The sequence below is a fragment of the Barbus barbus genome, assembly GCF_936440315.1.
Source record: "Barbus barbus genome assembly, chromosome: 34".
Lineage (NCBI taxonomy): Eukaryota > Metazoa > Chordata > Actinopteri > Cypriniformes > Cyprinidae > Barbus > Barbus barbus.
The window spans coordinates 17,465,187-17,487,241 of NC_136762.1; the positions used below are offsets into that span (position 1 = coordinate 17,465,187).

At 37.6% G+C, this 22,055-nt stretch overlaps 1 protein-coding gene across 4 annotated transcripts in view; it reads left to right on the forward strand.

The window, feature by feature from the left end:
• LOC306854423 (huntingtin-interacting protein 1-like) overlaps positions 1–21,857 on the forward strand; it is a 55,311-nt gene extending 33,454 nt beyond the window's left edge. For all 4 annotated transcript variants that reach the window (XM_079392396.1, XM_079392395.1, XM_079392398.1 and 1 more), the window contains 17 exons: positions 403–491; positions 3,187–3,303; positions 3,397–3,498; positions 5,890–6,084; positions 6,267–6,414; positions 6,524–6,610; positions 7,519–7,626; positions 8,963–9,099; positions 13,701–13,811; positions 13,919–13,977; positions 14,244–14,337; positions 14,424–14,524; positions 15,341–15,446; positions 15,549–15,672; positions 19,465–19,526; positions 19,602–19,719; positions 19,922–21,857. In XM_079392396.1, the coding sequence (XP_079248522.1) occupies positions 403–491; positions 3,187–3,303; positions 3,397–3,498; positions 5,890–6,084; positions 6,267–6,414; positions 6,524–6,610; positions 7,519–7,626; positions 8,963–9,099; positions 13,701–13,811; positions 13,919–13,977; positions 14,244–14,337; positions 14,424–14,524; positions 15,341–15,446; positions 15,549–15,672; positions 19,465–19,526; positions 19,602–19,719; positions 19,922–19,932 (1,769 nt within the window). In that variant the 3' untranslated portion in view covers positions 19,933–21,857. The remainder of the gene's footprint in view (positions 1–402; positions 492–3,186; positions 3,304–3,396; positions 3,499–5,889; positions 6,085–6,266; positions 6,415–6,523; positions 6,611–7,518; positions 7,627–8,962; positions 9,100–13,700; positions 13,812–13,918; positions 13,978–14,243; positions 14,338–14,423; positions 14,525–15,340; positions 15,447–15,548; positions 15,673–19,464; positions 19,527–19,601; positions 19,720–19,921) is intronic.
• Positions 21,858–22,055: the final 198 nt, after the last annotated feature.

Genomic DNA, 22,055 nt, shown 5'->3' on the forward strand with positions numbered 1-22,055 from the left:
GTGAACTCGGCATTACAGGATATTATAGGGATAGACAAAATATGACTCGGGCAGGTTTGGAACAACTTGAGGATGAGTAAATGATGACATAATTTTCATTTTAGGGTGAACCATCCCGTTAAAGGGCTGTGCAGAGTCAGTACAGATGCAGAACAGCCTGTCTGTTTACTCTCTGGAGCTGAAGAACACAGCCAGAAGGGACTCCAGTTCACTGCAGTCTCCAATCAAACGCTGATAAACCATATAGTCCACAGTCCAATTCACCATCTTGCAGGCCTGTATTGAGGCTCTCAGTGGTGCTAACTGTTCTGTGACACAGATAGGAAGGTCTGAGGCCTGTCAAGGCTTGTGTTTTTGATACTTAATGTTGATATTTTGGTTGTGTATTTGTGTTTTTTGTAGGAAAAGCACAAGCTAATGAGCAACGCTACACCAAGTTAAAGGAAAAATACACAGAACTGGTCCAGAGCCATGCTGACCTGCTGAGGAAGGTGAATTGATGACTACATTTAGTTCACACACTGCCTGTATATGAGAATATGCATATTTTATTGGGCAAATAATCACATTAATACATGCAATTAATGCATTAACACATGTTTAATGCTGTTTGATGTATACGCTACTGGGTCATTCCATGTCAACTGAACCATAGGTCCCCGGCTCAAATTTTAGATTTTGCTAATATTTTTCTGAAGAAAGATAAACATTTAGTGATGAAAGCCGAAATATTAAATGTTGTGGATGAATATTTAATCCACTTTTTTGTGGAGGGGGTCAAAATGGCCATTTTCTCTTGAGATTCAGAGCCAAATTACATGAGGGTAAAAATGACAGCATCATAGTATTACTTTTACACACAGATTGGTAGGTTTATTAGTCAAATCTGTCGCTATCTTTGTTGCATTATGTGCCAATGGTGACCATTCAAAAATGGAGAAAGAGACATTTTTTTCTCCAAAGATTGCATGCCTGTAATTCAAGAAGCATTAAAGATATCTTAATTCCCTTTTAGGTATTAGGTCTTTTCCTTTTGGCATCTTCATTTTTAAGGCGATATTGGAATTTAGAGTTAACAGTTAATCCTTGTCATTCATAATCTAACGTGTCAAACTGTGCATTCTTAAACCCTGGGTTACTGTTATTATTTGCATATTTGACTGTGTCAACAGTAATAACTAGATAAACACAAAACCACATTTGGTTTTTGACCATTGAAAATGGGTAGGATAAAACAGTTTGGACATGGAGCTTCACTGGGATCTCAATATATCTAGGATTAAACCATACAGGGCCTTAAAAATAAAGATTTCAAAAGTTTCTTAGGAACCAGAATCTAAAATCATATTAATATAACTGTAATACTACTTGAGTTACAGGCACGCAAATTTTGGGAAAAAAAATCATATTTATGACACTCAAGCAGATACGTCCTATACAATTGTTTTGAAAAAGGGAAACAAGATACATGTCTAGTTTCAGCATTACTTATTGTATTTAAAGAGGAATGTCTGAAGAATATGTATGAAAATCCCATATCTCTGGGACTGAATGATACAGGGCCTTGAAAATGAAGATCCCAAAAGAAATCTTTATTAAAAACTAGAATATAAAATCATATTGTGATATCTTTAATACTTCTTCCCCCGGTTTCACAGACAAGACTTAAGACTAGTCCCAGACTAAACTGTAATTCTGAGCTGTTTTAACTGAAATAAACTTGCACTGACTGATCTTAAAACATATCAGTGCCTTTGTTTTGTCTCAAGATGCACACCAGTAATGTTTTATCTAAGGCATGTTAATAAAAATTACTTAAATGTCCTAATTGAACTATGGCCCAATCCTGGCTTAGTCTAAGCCCTGTCTGTGAAACCAGGCCCTTGAGTTATAGGCATGAAAAATTTGGAGAAAAAACTTGTGCTGTTTTCCCTTCTTTTTTTTTTTTTTCTTTTTTTTATGGTTACCATTGGCACATAATGCAATAAAGATTGCTAAAGTCAACAGGTTTCACTAATAGACCTACCAATCTCTGTGTAAAAGTAACATTACGATGCTGCCATCTTTCTGAAGTCATTTTTGCCCCCTCCCTGTAATTTGTAAATACTCCGTAAATATACATCCATGGCATATTTTGGCTTTCATCACTATACATCTATCTTTCTTCAGAAAAAAACATTAGCAAAATCCAAAATTTGAGCCAGGGAACTTTCTGATATTTGGTTGATTTGACACGGAATGACCTTACTGTTCAAATTGAGGTCAATAAGAGTTTGAAACGAGTCTCTCAGGCTCACAAATGCTGCATTTATTTGATCATAAATACAGAATAAAGTGGTAATATTGTGACATAATTTAAAATAACTGTTTTCTATTTTGTAATCTATTAGATGTAATTTATTCCTGTGATTCAAAGTTTAATTTTCAGCATCATTACTCCAGTCTTCAAAGTCACATGATGCTTCAGAAATCATTCTAATATGCAGATTTGCTGCTCAAACAACATCACGAATGGTGAAAGCAGTTATGCTACTTAATATTTTTGTGGAAATGGGTTATTATATCCTTACTAGTTTTTTTTCCTCTGTTCTGTTAATTCTTTAATTAACAGAAAATTCAAAAGAACAGCATTTACTTGAAATAAATGTCTTTACTGTCACTTTCATCAATTTAATGCATCATTGCCAAATAAAAATATAAATTTAAAAAAGAAAAAAATTATATCATTTAATTTTTCACATTTCCTTCACACTAGAAATGAAAGGTCAAGCACATTGGGTTGTGGGATACAATATCTCACTCAGCATGCTTGTTTTGGCAAATGCAGTCGGTATTCTGTGTTTCTGTGTAGATAGTAGATGGTGAATTTGCATACTGCACAGACACAGGGTGCACACTACATACTGCTGACTTGAGCTCCAGTGGCAGTAAACCTGCAGGTGGTTTAGCTCCTTCACCAGAATTTTTCCCCTGCAGACTCTACTCCATTTCTTGCACAAATGAAACTTGGCATTGTGTTCCTCTGCCACACTTAGAGGCTGTCATCACACTCGCTCCCATTCAGCAGCACGCTCTGATCCCACCACAGAGACCTCCGACAGTGGGTGCCACGTCCTTGGGAAAAGAACTGGGTCAGCCAAGAGTCTTGGCTCTGTGCTAAACTGTACATGTCTGTATGTTTCACAGAATGCCGAGGTGACGCGTCAGATGACGGTGGCCCGTGCCGCCCAGGATGAGGTGGATAATGTGAAAAAAGAGATGCAGGACCGATTGAAAGCCGCTCAGGATACTGCCAGTCAGCAGGTTGGACACACACACAAACTCACTCCCTCAGCCTGATGTATCAATAGTTTGCTTGTCTTACACATCCCTATCCTCATGTATGTGCACGAGTAGGAGAAGGCTCAGTTAGAGCAGCTTCAAGCTCTACAAGCCGAGCTCATGTCCAGCAGATCTGAGCTAGAGACCCTGAAGAGTACCGTCACCTCCTCCCAACAGGTGGGACCTCACCTTCTACCCATCATTCTCTTCCTCTTCACCTCTGTCACAAAACCATTTCCATTCCTTCTCGTAATACTTTATAAAGGGTCATGAACTACATTCTTATTTATTTTATGATGTTCTCTGAGGTCCACTTATAATGTTAGCAAGAACTGTACATCAAAAAAACACTATCCACCTTATTTTTTTAACGCAGAAGTAAGCCTATGGGCGAGACTTCTAGTTCATTAGCTGCTGTAGGGAAAAAACAAGAATAATACCAACATGCAGTAAAAGTAAAACTGTAAAACACGGTAAAACTGTTTGCACTACAAACCACTGTGTTCATAATTAAGATAATACATTAAAATAATATGGTAAGACACCAATTTGCAGTATCAAGCAGCAAAATGAGCTGTTTTGTACGGTTAAAATAGCTGGAAGTGAATGAGACGGAAGCCAGACCCATAAAATGTACAAATGGCCACGCCCATTTTTACAGGAAGAGTAAGGTGGATAATTTAAAATTAATAGGCTATTTTCTTTTAGAAATGCATAATTTTGATAGGCATGCCACATTTAAGACTTGGACATGAACGCTCACAGCTATGATTGGCTAACAATTTTGCATATTAAAACAATAGATAAACACTGCTGTGATGTTCTTTGAAAACAATATGTGTCATTGTGGTTAAAAACGTATACATACGCTGTACATATCAAACAATCGGTAACAAACAAAGCAATAGTGACGCATGGCAAAAGCATTGTTACTCACACTTGTGAGTTGGGACATTACCCGATCCTTGAGCGTTGCCAACACCTTTTACACAGACCTCTTATTAGCTAGCTGTACATAATCCTTGGATAAATCTCTTATCATTTTCTTGCTTGAGTAATCCTGTTTGTGCCTCTCTTATATTTACTCGCTTCCTACTATGTGTGTGATACTATGTGTGTGAATTGGTGGGCGGGGCTAAAGAGGAAATGATGTAGAAGTAGGCGTTGATCTTTTGTCGCACTATTATATCATATTGAGATGAAATATGAAACGAACCGCCGTTTTGGCAGTTTGGTTTTCACAAAGGCTGCTTTTGGGCTAACATGAAAGTTTTAAGTTATGAAACTTACAATGTTTTTATAGTACAATTAACTCTTACTCTCAAAAGATAAAGGAAAATTTGATTTCTCAGTTCATCAACCTGTTGTAGACGAATCTTCACACTCTTCCAAACATCCCTGTTCAGCTTTCAGCCCAGCCACAGGATCCATGCATCACTGTCTCTGCTGTTAGTCTAGAGCAGGTGGACATGGAGATTCTGTGCTGGGTGCTGAATTACCTGAGTTAATGTGTCCAGACTGCATGTGGGAGTTGATATGTCACCCCTCCATCCCACTTCCTTCTGTCACCTGCACACCTGCTGCAGCACCTCCAGCAGCTGACTCAACTTAAGACAACTGTCCTCAAAACACTTGACACTGTTAACATCTATAGCATGACTGTATCAGTTTCACTTTTAATAGGCTTTATAGAGGCTTGCAGGGATGTTTTTTTGTAGATCAAAACCCGGAAACAAAGTTGCATTTTAGCACTTGATGTTCTGTTGTGCTGAAGTCAGTGGGTTTTTGGTTAAATGCCTGAAATAAGGTCTGTGGTTAACACAAGCTCAAGATATTTTTGTTTTATTCTATGGCATACAATACATCAATACATACCCTTGTGTTTTTTTAAAGCTTTTACTTGCCTGTTACTTTACAGTTTGTCAGACATGACAAATATCCGATTTATCCTAAAAATCCAATTTAAAGGGATAGTTTACCCAAAAATAAACATTTGTCATCAGTTTCTTACTCGCATGTCGTTCTAAACCACTTGATTATTTTCCAATTGTTTTAAATAATTTCTGTGAAAAAGAACCATATATATAACAATTGAAACAAATTCTTATTTCCATTTAACTGTGCTTTTAAAATGTAAAAAAAAAAGCTTAAATTATGGAAATAACAAAAGACAGTATGTACAGTTATTGAAGAAAGAAAGATTAATTGGATAACATTGAAATTAGGAATGAATGGAAGTTAGAAATGAAAGTAAAAAATGAACCCCATCTTTCATTTTCAGTATTTCTCGCTTTTTGAATGTCTATCCCTCATTCTCTTTCTATTTTAGCATCATATATTATTAGTATTTAAAATATAGCTTTTATTTGTGTATTTTCAGTTGTCCTTTTAATTTTGTTTTAATAATTTTGTTATACTTTATTTGAGCTTTTTCAGTTAGTAAACTTATTGAACTTCAATAGATTTTTTTGTAGTTTTAGTAAGATCACGGTTTCTCATGATTTTTGTTTTCTCCGGAAAATGTCACATTAAATCTTGTAATTGACGTTATTCACTCTCTTCTTATAGTCAAACGAGCAGCTCAGTACTCAGCTGTCTGCTCTGGAGGCTGAGAAGACCGGACTCATGGAGACTGTATCTCAGAAGGAAGTGGAGCTAGCCAGTTTGGGGGTGGCGTTAGAGCGTGTGCAAAGCAGTCTGACCAATGAGAGGGAGAGTGGTGTGAAATCTGTTGAGGCCCTGCAAAACCAACTCAATGAGAAGGTGGAATATTCTGTGTTTACTTTTGATTTTAGTTGCTGTGTTACAATAATGGCTTTGTATGAGTTCAGATTCATTATACCAGAAGACATATGCTGTAAATATGGCAAATATGTCTAATATTATATAATATAGACTAAAATAGGAGTCTAAAATGCCTGTTTTCATTGTCTTTTTATCTGTAGGAGAGTCGTGAGCAGGCTCTGCAGAGCGAGCTGGTCTCTCTGCGCTGGGCGGCTCTGCGGGCAGCACTAGAGGAGGCAGGGAGGATCGTACAGGACAGCTTGAATCAGCTAGAGGACCCTGCACACATCAGCTGCACCAGTTCAGCCGGTCAGTGACCAGCTCAAATTACCTTAAACCTTCCCAATGATTATATCACAAAGCAGGAATTGCCCTACGAGAGCGTAATAAATATTAAAAGACCTTCTTGTGTGTGTAGATTACCTGGTGTCCAGGTGCCAGGTGGCTCTGGACTGCGTGGAGAGACTGCAGTCGGCCAGAGACGGCTTTGTATCAGATAACACAGGTGAATTATGTGCACACACACACACACTCATTTCCCTGCTTAACCAGCATTCATCAATGTACCATTCACTCCAGCAGGGTTGTGAAAGTTACAAGACAGCTATACACACCATTTAAAGTAGTAAAAGAACAGTAGTGCTACTCTCTTGAAAACATAGCTTAATTGAAGCTTCTTAAAAAGAACTATATCTTTTAGATAATTCTCATTGTAAGATTTTTAAAACTTAAAAGAAGTCTTATTTTCACCAAGGCTGCATTTATTTGATAAAGTAGAATACAATAGTAATGTTATTGTGATCTTTTTTTTTTTTTTTTTTGAAGTGTAATGTATTCTGATTGCAAAGCTGAATTTTCAGCCTCGTTACTACTGTATCTATTATTGTTATCAATATTGAAAACTTATTGTGCTGTTTAGTATTTCAGTGGAATTCATTATTTGACACTTTAAGTGGATGAATGACACTATTCTTCAGGTTACTTTGTTGAATAAAAATTTCAAAAGAACAGCATTTGTTTGTAACAACATTATTTGTTACATTATGAATGTATTTACTGTCTCTTGTCATTTAATGCATCCTTGCTGTATAGAAGTTTTAACTCAAAAAACAAACAACAAAACATGAACAGAATTTGATTAACTCATTTTGGAGTCTACTTTTTTATTGAAATGAATTTCTGAACAAACTGAAACATTAAAACAAATATCTGAATCATCTTTTAAATGACTGTACTTGAGACAAAGGGAAAACGTTCTATCAGGCTGTTGTTTTGACTTGTTTGCTAGTAGTGCTGCACAATAAATCCTGATACATCCATGGTGAAGTGATTTGTCACACTCATATGATTTGAGACACTCATATGATCATGTAGAAACAGTTTCTCACTGATTTTCCTGTATGTGTGTGATAGATGTGTCTGGACTGGTGCGGGCAGTGACTCAGTTCGCTCACCTGGTGGGCGATGTCATCGTGCAGGGTAGCGCCACCTCCCACATGGTGCCAGTGGAGCAAGCTGACGGTGAGCACGAGACATCAATCTCCCGAAACGTATTCAAAAGAGCTGATAATGTTATCGTATCAGCACAGCTGATGCACCTCTATAGTAAATACTTCCTTAAAGGGGACCTAACACACAGTTTCACCCAATCTCATGTTAATCTTGAGTACCTATAGAGTAGTACTGCATCCTTCATATCTCCAAAAAGTCTTTAGTTTTATCATATTAATGAAAGAAAGCTACAGCTTTACAATTCTCTCCAGAAAAAGCCAAGCTCCTGGAGGCGTGTCGTGTGGGCGGAGCTAAAGAGTGATGAGCACTTGCGCCGATCGCCAACAAAACAGAGACATTTGATGCAGTTTCACTTACCGTCTGCAGTTCTGAATGATGACCGGGATCTTTTATAGCTGGGACTGCTCCATCTTTCAGTATTAAACGATGTGCAAATCCAGTATCGAACTGGGCCTTGTTTATAAAACGTTCGTCAACAAACACACCTGAGAAGCTCCATTGCTGCCCCAAAAAAACAAACTGTATCCACTGTTCACGTAACGGTGGGTTCTTTTGGGAAGCTGAACAAGGTTATCTTTCCCTCACAACCAAAAACACACTTCTTTAGAGACATTCTTCCCGAGCGAGTCCCGTGCAGTGCTGCCGAATGAAACGCGCTGATGAGCTCGCTCTCGCTCTGGTCGATGCATGCATGGACACGTTCTTCCGAGAAATGCCCATATAAGGAGTTCCATCGTCGTTTACATCAGCAAGAACCATGATTCTTGAGTTTTTTTTTTTGGCACAGAAATACTGTTATACGTCCAAATTGTTTTTTGAAACTTTGTCCATGCTTAGCATGAGAATCCAACTCTTTAACACTGTAAACAACTCTGAATGCATGAAACAGCATTGTACCCCCCCCCCCCCCCCCCCTTTAAAGACACTTTCGGTGTCACATATTCACCGTATAGACCAATCAGCATCCAGAACAACAACTATCCGTTTGAGGCAGCATAAATGTCTATTATTAAACTGCTAAATATTTCACAGCACCGCTATATCCACATATGGAGAGACGTCCAAGACTTTCTGTTCGAGTTGGTCTCCATACATCATGAAGGTCATTAGTGTCACTGCGGCTCTGTTAATAACTCCGTTGCTGGAGGTCTAGTGGTTTCGGTAGAGCTGCTTTAAAGGAGCATGACATAACTCAAAATGGCTAATGTGCATTCCCACGCGCACGAGCGATCTCGTCACAGGAAATGTGTGTCTGCCCGAGCATATGTGTAGTGTCTGCAGGTGACAGATGGTTCATCTGACTGCTCTCTGCTTTCTGTCTTTGCCTTTGTCTGTCTGTGGGCAGCATTGGCAGACAACGTGAAGGCGTGTGGCGCGGAGGCCCTGGCGTTGCTCTGCCAGCTCAAGGAGCAGGAGTCTGTGGGGACAGCAGACTGCAGCCGGCTGAGGGCGGCACTGGATACCGTGATGGCCTTGGGCGAGGTGAGCGAGCCACTGAAAGACAGTCCTCGTTTAGTATAGTAACAGTGGATTGAATAAAGCAGCACGTATTTGGTAGAGATAATTATTTTTATTTATTTATTCTTTCACGGAGTCATTTAAATTAGGCCAAAACTAGTATGGGATACTTTTTTGTGATATACTGTGTACCAGCCAGTGTTATTTTAGTAGTAGTGTAGTATTTGTTCATATTTTGAATTGGCTTTTAGTATACTTCTTTTTTTTTTTAGGTGTCCTTGTTACAGTGTAATTATACATTTAAGTACTCAGTAGTTGTAATTAGTCAAGTCACTATTATTTGTATAACACTTTTAACAATGCAAATTGTGTCAGCAGCTTTACATCACCTTGATATAACGCTGGGTGGCTTTATATCAGCTTTACAGTATTTAGACGGGGAAATAGTTTGTCGAAATAGTGTCATTCTCCTCTGGCCAGACAAAATCAGCAGTTTAAATCTAGGCTAAAGCAGAATCAGATTGTGCAAAGGACTCATCTGGTTCCTGTGGTCTTGTCCCGATGGCCGTCTTGGAGACAGGGTCTTCACTGGGGATCAGTCTCTGGGGCTCATCTAGGTGTCCTGGCTGTAGTGGTCATCTCTAGGTGCTGATCCACCATCTGATCTGGATACAGTCTGGATCTGGGTGGCTATGGTGACCTCGGTATAAGAAAGAAACAGACTAATATTAGCGTAGATGCCATTCTTCTAACAATGTAACAAGTACATCAGGTGTTTTGGGAAGTGTTCCTGGTTCCAGTTGACCTAATTAATGCAGCCTAACAATCCTTTAACGGATTTGAATTGAAGAAATGCGATAGTGTATTATGTGTAAACCAGGTTAAAGATCTGGGTTTTTAATCTAGATTTAAATTGACAGATTGTGTCTGCTTCCCGAACAGTGTTAGGTAGATTGTTCCAGAGTTTGGCGCTAAATAGGAAAACGATCTCCCGCCCGCAGTTGATTTTGATATTCTAGGTATTATCAAATGGCCAGAGTTTTGAGATCGCAGCGGACGAGAAGGACTATAATGCGATAAGAGCTCACTTAAATACTGAGGTGCCAAATCATTCAGGGCTTTATAGGTAATTAGCAAGATCTTAAAATGTATACGATGTTTAATAGGGAGCCAGTGCAGTGTTGACAGAACCGGGCTAATGTGGTCATACTTCCTGGCTCTAGTAAGAACTCTAGCTGCTGCATTTTGAACCAGCTGGAGTTTGTTTATTAAACGTGCAGAGCAACCACCCAATAAAGCATTACAATAATCTAGCAATAATCCGTATCTAAAGTGCTAGAAAAGTTAGTCAATAGTTTGTTACATCATCAAGTTGTTCTGAGCTATTGGATATGCTGAGGAATTGAGATAAGTCAGGAAGATTATTTATAAAGTAGTCTTTTGTGGTAGGAGTGATGGTTCTAACATATTTGTAACAAGGAGTTGGTTTTACAGCTTTAGCTATATGGAATATACACGAAACTAGATAATGATCTGAGATATCATCGCTCTGCTGCAATATTTCAACGCCACTGACATCAATTCCATATGACAGTATTAAATCTAGATGATGATTTCGACAATGAGTAGGTCCTGAAATGTATTGTTTAACACCAATGGAGGTTAGAATGTCTATAAATGCTGATCCCAACTAATCTCTTTCATTATCAACATGGATATTAAAATCACCAGCAATTCGGACTTTATCTGCAGCCAGCACTACCTCAGATAGAAAATCAGCAAATTCTTTAATAAAGTCTGTATGGTGGCCTGTATACAGTAGCCAGTACAAACATCACAGGGGATTTATCATTAACACTTGTTTCTTTGGATAATGTTATATGAAGCACCATTACTTTGAACGAATTATACTTGAAACCTGACCTCTGAGAAATACTGAAAATATTGCTATAAATTGTGGCAACACCTCCCCCTTTACCTTTTGGACACGGTTCATGCTTGTAACTGTAATCTTGGGGGGTAGACTCGTTTAAAGTAATGTAGTCATCTGGTTTTAGCCAGGTTTCTGTCAATCAAAGCACATCTAGTTTATGGTCAGTAATCATATCATTTACGAAAAGTGCTTTTGTAGAAAGGGATCTAATATTCAATAAGCCAAGCTTTATCATTCGTTTATCTGTTTTTTATTTGTTGAACATCAATTAAATTGTTACTCTTTGGTTTGGATGTTTTCTGTATTTTCTAGTTCGGGGAACAGACACAGTCTCTATGGTGTGATATCTAGGTGAAAGAGTCTCTATGTGCTGAGAATTAACTGACTTCTGTGACGTGAGGCGGCTAGCAGATGTCGGTTTAGCCAGTCTGTCTGCTTACTGACCTGGGCCCCAGTTAGTCAAGTACGAACTCTAAGACTATGTGCCATATTTCTAGAGAGAAGAGCGGTACCACCCCAAGAGGGATGAAGACCATCTCTTTTCAACAGGTCAGGTCTGCCCCAAAAATTCTTCCAATTGTCTATGAAACCTATGTTATTCTGCGGGCACCATTTAGACATCCAGCCACTTAGTGACGACAGTTTGCTATGTATCTCATCACCACGGTAAACAGGGAGCGGGCCAGAGCATATTACAGTGTCTGCCATCGTACTTGCAAGTTCACACACCTCTTTAACATTATTTTTAGTGATCTCTGACTGGCGAAGTCGAACATCATTAGCGCCGACGTGAATAACAATCTTACTGAATTTACGTTTAGCATTAGCCAGCACTTTTAAATTTGCCAAGATGTCAGGCGCTCTGGCTCCCGGTAAACATTGGACTATGGTGGCTGGTGTCTCTATTTTCACGTTCCGTACAGTAGAATCGCCAATAACTAGAGCACTTTCATCAGGTTTCTCAGTGGGTGCCTCACTGAGTGGGGAGAACCTGTTTGATGTTTTGTTCGGAACGGAAGAGTGGTGTTTTGACCCGCGACTAGGCCGCTTCACAGTCACCCAGTTGCCCTGCTGCACAGGCTCTACCGGAACCGACCAATGTACAGGACTCCCTGAGCTAGTCACATACAAAGAAGTATCTACTGCCCTCACATTCTTACTGTCCTCAACTAAACTTTGGATGCGTGTCTCTAATTCTGAAATCTTCTCTGTCAGCCTAGCTATTTCCCTGCATTTATCACATGTGAATCCCTCGTCGCCGACAGAGAGAGATAAACTGTACATGTGACAAACAGTGCAAACAACAATAGCAGGAGAAGAAGCTATTACTCACCGTGATTGAAGAATGATTCTCTTACCACTGTTGTTTGATGAACTCGTGAAAAACGGAACGAGAAAAAAGAAAACAATAATAGACGCGAATGGAACAGTGAGTGACAAGCTAACCTGCTAACGGATGCTAATGCGCTGCACTCACGGTTTTAAAAAGCGAACGATCAAATTAGTTTGATAGATAATACCAGAAATATGGTGGGAATTAAGTTATATATTATCACTTTTAACAACAGAGAGTGAAAGTAAGATAGAGATTCAACAGAAGAGTGAAGCTACACGGAGCTACAATCGCAAACCTCTCAGCAGCACGACAGACAGAAGCAATCGATTCCTTCTTAACTACATATATGGTTAGGATGAGGGTTTGTTTAGGGTTAGTTGCATGTAATTATGCATAAATTGTCAAGTCACCTTTATTTATATAGTGCTTTTAACAATACAGATTGTGTCAAAGCACTTAACAGAATCAAATTGGAGGATAGAGTGTCAGTAATGTATAAAAATAAGATCAAACACTCAATTTTCAGTTAAGGCATTTCATTATTGTATTATAGTAAGTACATGTAACATCTTACAAGGTTACAGTCAGTGTTGTCAGCTTTGCACCCGGATTACTATCAGTTTGCGTCAGCGCAAACCCGCTTTTGGCGTTAAAAAACTACTGTCAGGATTACTGAAGACACGCAGTGGGAAATTAGCGCTGAAAAGGCATGGACACATTTATTTTTGCGAATATGCATTTGTAGGAGTTTCCCTTTCAGTCTGTAAATTTATAGGAGGAGAGTATTTAAATTAATCACGCTATGCGATTTACTAAGATTTGCGCTAGTCAATTCGCTGGTATTTGTGGCATTATTTAGCGGCCAAAAAAAGCATGTCTTACAAGCAGGTGGTAATTTGCGCTGCTCTTGGTAGATTGCGCTGGTCATTATGGAAATGAGATGTTGCGTCTGTTCCCCCCCCATCGGCGTTTTTATGGAATTGCGCTCTAACGCTAATTTGACCCGTTTAGTAAATCTGGCCCTTTATTTTTATGGTTTCAATTTTCTTTTTAATTTTAATTTTTAGTAATTGTATGTGCTTTTGTCATGTGCAACTTTTCACATTTTCATTCAGTTGTTCAACTAATATTACATATTTAATTTAATGTTTTATTTTATTTTAATTATTTCAGTCAACAAAAACAATTTGTAACAGTTTTAGTCAACAATCCGATCAAATGTCTCAAGAAGGAGTGTTATAAAAACTTTTGATATTCAGATTGATTTTTCACATGCAGGTATTCCATGAGTATGCATCTTATATAAATATGAAACTGAAATAAATGTAGTATGCTATTTTGTTTTCTTTTGAGCAGAAGTTGCGTCCTCGGGGTCTAGAACTGCAGCAAGGGGAGCTGGGAGATCTGGTGGAGAAGGAGATGGCAGCCACATCGGCAGCTGTGGAGTCAGCCTCCGCCAGGATTGAGGTAATCAGACGGCTCCCTGCTCTCCCTGTCCTACAGACAGATGCTTAATAAAACATGAAGCGCTCCAATCTACTCCTCTAATGTTTTTCCCCTTTGCTCTCAAACAGGAAATGCTCAATAAGTCCAGGGCGGTTGACACTGGAATCAAAATGGAAGTCAATGAAAGGTCAGGCTGACCAAGTCATGTGTTATTCATATACATAATGTTTTTACGATAACCGTTACTGTCACAAAAGCAGTTTTACAGATTTTATTTGGTTGATGTTCTTCATTGGATTTGGGTATTCAGTGATCAGAATGTCTCCATGCTGAGCTTGTTTCACTTGGATAGCGCTGCACATTTACATGAACTCAGACGCATTAGCAGACCCACCCTGGTGCATACGAAACAGACCTGTGAGTGTTTAAATGTTGCTCTGTCGCCCCCTGCAGGATCTTGGCGTCCTGCACAGATCTCATGCAGGCCATCAAAGTGCTGGTGCTGTCCTCCAAAGACCTGCAGAGGGACATCGTGGAGAGCGGCAGGGTGAGTCAACGCATTAACACTTTTAGGAAAACTCGAGCTTAAAATGACAGAAATGGGTGTTAATGAAGGTGCTGCTGTGTTCACAGGGGGCCGCATCTATGAAAGAGTTCTACGTCAAGAATTCCCGGTGGACAGAAGGTCTCATTTCTGCCTCCAAGGCCGTGGGCTGGGGTGCCACCATGTTGGTGTGAGTATGTTAGACAGTGAGAAAATAAAACTGTTTGGAGGATGCTATGACAGTGATTAAAATCTCAGTAGGTAACAGAAAGCTTGTAGGTTTTTAGGACCCTATAAAATCTGGTTTATTTTTCCATTGTATTTATTTTTTCTGTTTATTTTATTTTTTCTGTTTATTTTTTCTCAGATTTTGTGTACTTCATTTTTATAGTTTAATTACATTTGAATCAGTAAAAAGCATGTGCAATAAATTTAACAAATTGATTAAAATATTCATAATAACAGGGCCTTATTAAATCAATTTTATTCTTTGACATGCCCCTTTCTTTTTTATTTATACATTTTTTAGTTCTTAAAACTGTGGCAATCAAATTAATTCATAAAACTTGGTGCCACATGCTGCACAAAAAATGAGTTAAAATAACTAAATCTTTTTTGTGACTCCTTAAAAAAGTTTTAATAAATTGTATTACTGTTATTATTATTACTTACTACATTTTACAGTAGAAATAAAAACATAGTCACTCTTAGAAGCACAGAACATATTGACTTTATATTGCGATTTAATAATCAAAAGACATTAATCCATGTCGCAATTTGAAGTTGATTGTGTACAGCTCTACTTTTGATTTATTCATCCAAAAGTTGTCCAATTCAGTGACATTTCACATTATACTGTAAATTCCTTTTTAATGACTGGATTTTGCAATTCTAGAGTCTGTGTTTTCCACTTTGCATATATCATTGGTTTGAATCCTATACTAATTGGTCTATGAACTATCACCATTGTGCTACCTCCAGTAAAGTTTTTTTCTTCTTCCTGCAGTGATGCAGCTGATCAGGTGGTCCAAGGCAAGGGCAAGTTTGAGGAGCTGATGGTGTGTTCGCATGAGATCGCCGCCAGCACGGCTCAGCTGGTCGCAGCTTCTAAGGTACAACAACAAATTGCCAACAACATGTGCACTTGAATGAACTTTAAAGCAGTGTAATGTTATACTATATTTAATAATATATAATATATTTTATCTCTTTAGGTAAAAGCAGACAAGGACAGTCGAAACCTTTCCCGTCTCCAGCAGGCCTCCAAAGGGGTCACCCAGGCCACAGCGGGGGTCGTGGCATCAACCAAGTCCGGCAAATCTCAGATCGAGGACACAGGTGAGGTTTTGTTGGACATATATAGCACATTCTCCTGACTCAACATTCTCAGACATGTTTAGCTGTGCTGCTCATTTGGGAAATTCAGGTTTGAATCTGGCTTGCAATGCTTCCTCCATAATGTCTTGTAATTTTTCCATTATTCATTAAATAAGAGCCAGAAGAAAGTAGTAACAGTGGCAGCAGCAGCCTCATTTTATTTCTCATTGACCTCCACAGTCTCACTGCCCCATTTCACATTTAACTATAGCTGTGAAAACTGGTTTACGGTGCCCTCCAGAGATACAGGAATGAGCAAGTCTACACAGTCAAGTTGTCCTCCACACAAGCTCTTGTTCTGACACTCTTCTCTGGAGGCAAAGGCATTTAAACAACACTGACCAGTCACAGAGAGTCAGTGACATTGTGCCTCCTTTTATATCCAGACCAGCAGCAGATTTACACACTTGATTCATTTAATGAGAATCAGTATTAAAAAAAAAGATATATATAATGTATGTATGTATGTATGTGTATATGTATATATATATATATATATATATATATATATATATATATATATATATATATATATATATATATATAATACACACACACACACATACATACATACATGCATATATATAAAAAAATTATATATACATATATAAAATAGTGCTGTCAAACAATTAATCGCATCCAAAATAAGTTTTGGTTTACATAATATATGTGTACACTGTGTATATAAATACAAATTAGGGGTGTGCGATATGACGATTTTTGATCGTGGACGATAAAAATGTCTCCACGATCTGTTTTTTAAGAAATATCGTAGTATCGTGCTACAGCACACATTGCCAAATACAGTTCTGGCTCCTCCGTCTCTATATACTGTACAACACGACATACAGCAGTAGAGTTACTCTGACAGGACACTGCACTTATTCGCGATCGCAAAAGTACATTATTTGCACACAAGCCTTGCTGGTTAAATGATTAATTCGCGCGCTGGTCTGACGTGCGCTTGTTCTGAGCGCATACACCTGAAGCACGCACACTAAAAAACTAAGTTATATTTTGCGCTAATACTGTCAAAACACACAAGGTTTACATACAGACTCAGTTGGTTATCTCTAAAATGAAAGTAAATAGTTGAGAGAGAAACAGATGCGTGCCTGTACTGTATATTAGATGCGTGCAGCTCTTAAAGGGACAGGACACTAAACGTGCTGTCGACTGTCATTAAAGGGATAGTTCACCCTAAAATTTAATTTCTGTCATTATTTAATCACTCACATGTTGTCCCAAACCTCTATTAATTTCTTGTGCTGAACCCAAAAGAAGATATTTTGAAGAATGAGGGTAACCAAACAGTTGCTGGTCCACATTGACTTTGATAGTAGGAAATGAAAAATCCTATGGAAGTCACTGAGGACCAGCAACTGTTTGGTTTTCCACCTTCTTCAAAATAGCATTTATGTTCAGCAGAAGAAAGAAACTCACTCAGGTTTAAAACAACTTTTGAGTAAATGATGGTATAAAAATAAAACATTATGACAGAATTGACAGACAGATGACAGAATATTTATTTTTGGGGGAACTATTCATTGAACATTAACAAAACAACAAAACGCAAAGAGAAAAATCACTCACTATTCTTGACTGAAAAACTTTAATACAGTTGCTTTAGGAATCAGTCTATCTAGTGTTTTATTTTTATATTTGTTCATTCAATTTCATTGAATGCTCTGCTAAATACACCTATTGTACCTGAAAATAAAGAAGTTTGTTTTATTTGTATATTATGTGTATTTGTAATGTGCATCTTTGTTCTTATTTTTTAATAAGAAAGATAAAATAATGTCAAAGATTTTTATCTTCGCCCACTTTGGCCTAAATATCTGCCATGTCTTTTTTTGTTGTTTTTTTGTTACCTTGAAAGGCTTTGTCTTTCTAGTTTGGCTGTAATGCTCAGACAGCTTGTAAAACCAAAATAGTAAAACCAACATGACAAAGAATCGTGATTAAATCGTGAATCGTGATATTAAAAAATAAAATCGTGATATATTTTTTCCTAAATCGCCCACCTGTAAAATACATGTGTATATATATTAAAGAAAAATATGTTATGTTTATATATTAAATATTTATATGTAATATAAAATGTTTATATATTAAATATATCTATATGTAATATAAAATATAAGTATATAAATGTATATACATGTAAATATTTTCAAAATATATGCTTTGTGTGTGTTTATATATACACAGTACACACTCGTATATTATGTAAACAAACTTTTATTTTAGTTGCGATTAATTGTTTGACAGCACTAATATAAATATAAATATGAAGTCATAAAAATAAATAGTAAAGAAAAAATAAAACAATGAAAGCGTAAATATTAGCATAGTATTTTCTGCGTATACTATAAAGTAAATGTATTTTTATTTAATACTCTTTTTATTTTAAAATATAATAGTATCACACTTTTTTTTTTAAAATAAATAAACTATCCAAATTAAGTGTAATAACTTTTATCGCTGTTATTAATTATTCTATTTTTTATAGTTATATAAAATGTGTCTCTCATAGGGCTGGGCGATAAATCGATGACGATATCGCGATATAATTTTCCTCGATAAAACGAATGAAGGGTTCGCTAAATGTTCTATATAATGTTTATGCGCCAAAAGCGGAACGAAAGAGCACTTGTCATTTGAAACGTGCCACACGGACCGGTATCAGCACTAAGCAGCGCTGTGAGATGCAGTGTGAAGCGCTTGAATTCAGTGAAGAACACATTGATTTAAACGAGTTTACAGCCAGATGAAACAGCGCTGACAAACAGTAGAACCGTGAGGAACGAGACAGTCAGAAGGCGTTTCAATCTACAAATCGCCATAATTTACCATGGATTTACTGTAGTAACACTCACTGCACCGTGGTATTGTTGCAGAAATGTGGTTATTTGTATAGAATTGTATGATGTTATTAATGTAGACATTAATTAAATGTATTAAAGGAGTAATGGAATATAATTACAGTGTGTTTTGTGGTTAAGCTATAGCATGTGCACGTTTAGCCTATACTAAGTTTTTAAACTACTGTTTTTTTTATACAAATACCGAAAAACCTTATAGTTATATTTTTACCATGGTAGTGAGGTGTGCTATATGTGTGGTTTTAACTTGGTTTATCATGATTCAAATGTATGCTACTAAGGAAGACCAGTGATAAAAAAAAAAAATACATTTTACCATTCAAAAATGTTTTTTTTTACAGATGATACTAATTTTGATAATGAACAAAAATTAACATCTGCATCCTATCTTAAGCTACTACTACTATCAAATGTGCATTTCTAAGAGACAAAAAAGTAATATTGTTATCAACAGGCAACACAATCCCGTTTCTTGATTTGAAACACTAACACATGCAGAACTTGCAGAAACTAAGAAATGTATTTTAAGGAAATTAATGGTCTGGTTTCTACAACTTTCACTTTGGAGCAAAAATCTGTCTTTAAACTTGAAAGAAATAAAGATTTGACACTTGTTGTGATATTATCGATATCAACTGATATGATAAAAGATTTTTTTTTGGCCAAATCACCCAGCCCTAGTGCCTGGTGAAATCTTGATTTGTTTCCAAAAATTGAAAGATATTTTCATTTTTAAAATTATTTTATTGGACAACAACACCTGCAAACAAGAAAAACACCTCAATAGCCTGAAAGCTTTTAGACATGAACTAAAAGCCATACCGTTTCAGTTTTGCTAAGTAATGCTGAATTCTCTTTCTTTCAGAAACAATGGACTTTTCTGCAACGACACTCACTCAGATCAAGAGGCAAGAGATGGACGCACAGGTGAGAGTTTGTTAACCTGTTTCTCATATCTTTATGCAAGTATGTGAACAAATCTGAGCGTATAACACGTCTCAGGTGCTGGTGCTGGAGCTGGAGACTCGGCTGCAGAAAGAGCGGGAGCGACTGGGTGAGCTGAGGAAGAAGCATTACGAGCTCGCTGGCGTCGCAGAGGGCTGGGGAGGAGAGGAAGATGGTAAGACCCCTAGTAAAACCACAAACATCTGTCTGTCAACAACACAATACGGTCTGACCATCAGCCAAAACTGCTTCCTCCTCAAAAATCATTCCAGAGTTCCCTAGCGAACAGAGTGGATTCAGAAGCTAATTAGTGGTGTAAAGGGTGTGTTGTGTTTGCTCGTACATAATTTGCTCTTTCTTTTTGTGTTTGTCTGCAGGAACGGGTTGAGACTCGTCGCGTTCTGTGCAGCAGCCCTACAGATGGGGCGCTTGACGTCTTTATATACACATCTTTCCCTTCTCCCTTTTTATTGTAATTTTTAACTCTTTGATTTCTTTATTGTATATTTAAAGCCAAATAAAAGGTGCTTTTTTTTCTAACCTGCTCCCTCCCCTGCCCGTGGAGTCTGGAGACGTGATGATATTGCTCGATGAAGGGGAGGGAGAGGAAGGAAGTGGATGGCACACCACCGAGTGGACAGAGAGGGAAGTGCAGGCTCGCTGAACTGTCTGAGTATTTCATGTCTTCTTCCTCCTCATATGGAACGGAGAATCTTCCCCATGTAGAACAATCCCGTCTCCCCGTGAAACATCCCATGATGCATTGCACAAGGGTGAGTCACCCCATTTTGCAGGAAATGACACTGTGTTGTGATTCTTCAGGACTCAACTTTTACAAACCGCAGCAGTGTGCTACTTCCACCTCTCAAACGCATTCCTTAGCGTCGCGTAGGATCGCCCTCATCTGGGTCTGTCCCTCCCTAGTCCCTTAGCAGTGGTCACTGGACTAAAAAGAGTAATAGATGATGACCTACTGTGGACTAACACCTGATGAAAACACTAGCAAACTCAACCGAGACTCACTTTTTCTGTATTTAGTATTTTTTATGCTAAGTTTCCTTTGTTATGTCATGTTCCTTATGTTCCCGAGGCATTCATTTTATAGGAAAACCCTTAATAGATTTAATCCACTGGCTTTTACTGTTCCACCATGTTGGCTCATCTAACACATGATATTGTCCTGATGCGTTTCACCAGTTTCAAGTCCATGACTGAATATGAACCAACTGTTTTTGTGAGACCTCACGTCGGGCTAGAGCTCATTGTTTTTGTTTTATAGATCTATTTGGGTCATAGTTTCTTCAGAACAGATAGATATGGCACCATATTGTATTAGTAACGGTCCCGTACGGTTTACACTGTTAATACGACAGTATCTGTTAAATCCTGTTGTCTTCTTCCAGCTCCACATACGCGCACCCCTTCACACTGAGGCGAGGAGAGACATCCGTGCCTTCCAAAAGGGAAAAAGGGTCACATTCCCTCACAAAGACCTTTAAAATCGTGATCTGAGTAGCATTAGGACAGTGTTTTAAATTTGTAGTTTGGTGTTGCGAACTGAGATCATGAAATCAGTAGAGTGTGGTGTGAGAACCGATGTAGCCATCCCTGTGTTCAACTCTGGTGTGTTTCGTTTGGAATTTTGAGCTTCCCTTTTTAAACTGGATATTTGAAAGAAAAAGAAATGGTATGGAGCCCTAAAGGGGACATGGTGATGGAAAAAATAAGAGATTGGATGAAAAATTACATTTCGCTGTTCTCTCGCAAAAGGGTTAAATTCTCCTGGGAAACTGCCTTCAATTGCAAATCTTTTGCTTTCACTCAAAGCACAGAAATATAGTTTTTCCTTCTACCTGTATTATTTCCATCACAACACGAATACAAAAGTTTCTCTAGGAGATGCACAAGTTTTGCGAGAGAATGCAAAGCTTCTCAAGGGAACCTAAACGTTTTGGGAGGAAACGCAAAAGTTTAGCAAGACAAATTTAGCAAGCGAACACAGTTTCTTGGGGAACACAGGTTTTGATATTGAATGCAAGTATATTAAGTGAACACAAATATTTTGTGAGCGAATGCAGTTTCTTAGGGAAGGCAGAAGTTTTGAGAGCGAACGCAAGTATATTGTAAAAATAAAAAATTTCCATCATCTCTTTTTAGGAGCTGTAAAATGGGTAAAAATTCATTTAAAAAATATTTTGCTCAAAAAAAATTAAGTCTCTTTTAGAATTGTATACATTTCTCATTATATACAGTACAGATATTACCATGATGTATAGCTGCTTAAAAGTGTATTAAAACTGCTAAAAACTGCTTAAAAAAAAAAAAAAAAAATATATATATATATATATATATAATATAATATAATATAATGGGCTTAATTTTCTTTACGCAAAATATAAATTTTGGGGATTTTTTTTTTATTTTTTATTTTTTTTTACATTTCCTGACTTTTTTCATTAGATTCACACAAAATGGAGATGCATGAGGAATGGTAAGCTAAATGCATTGGGT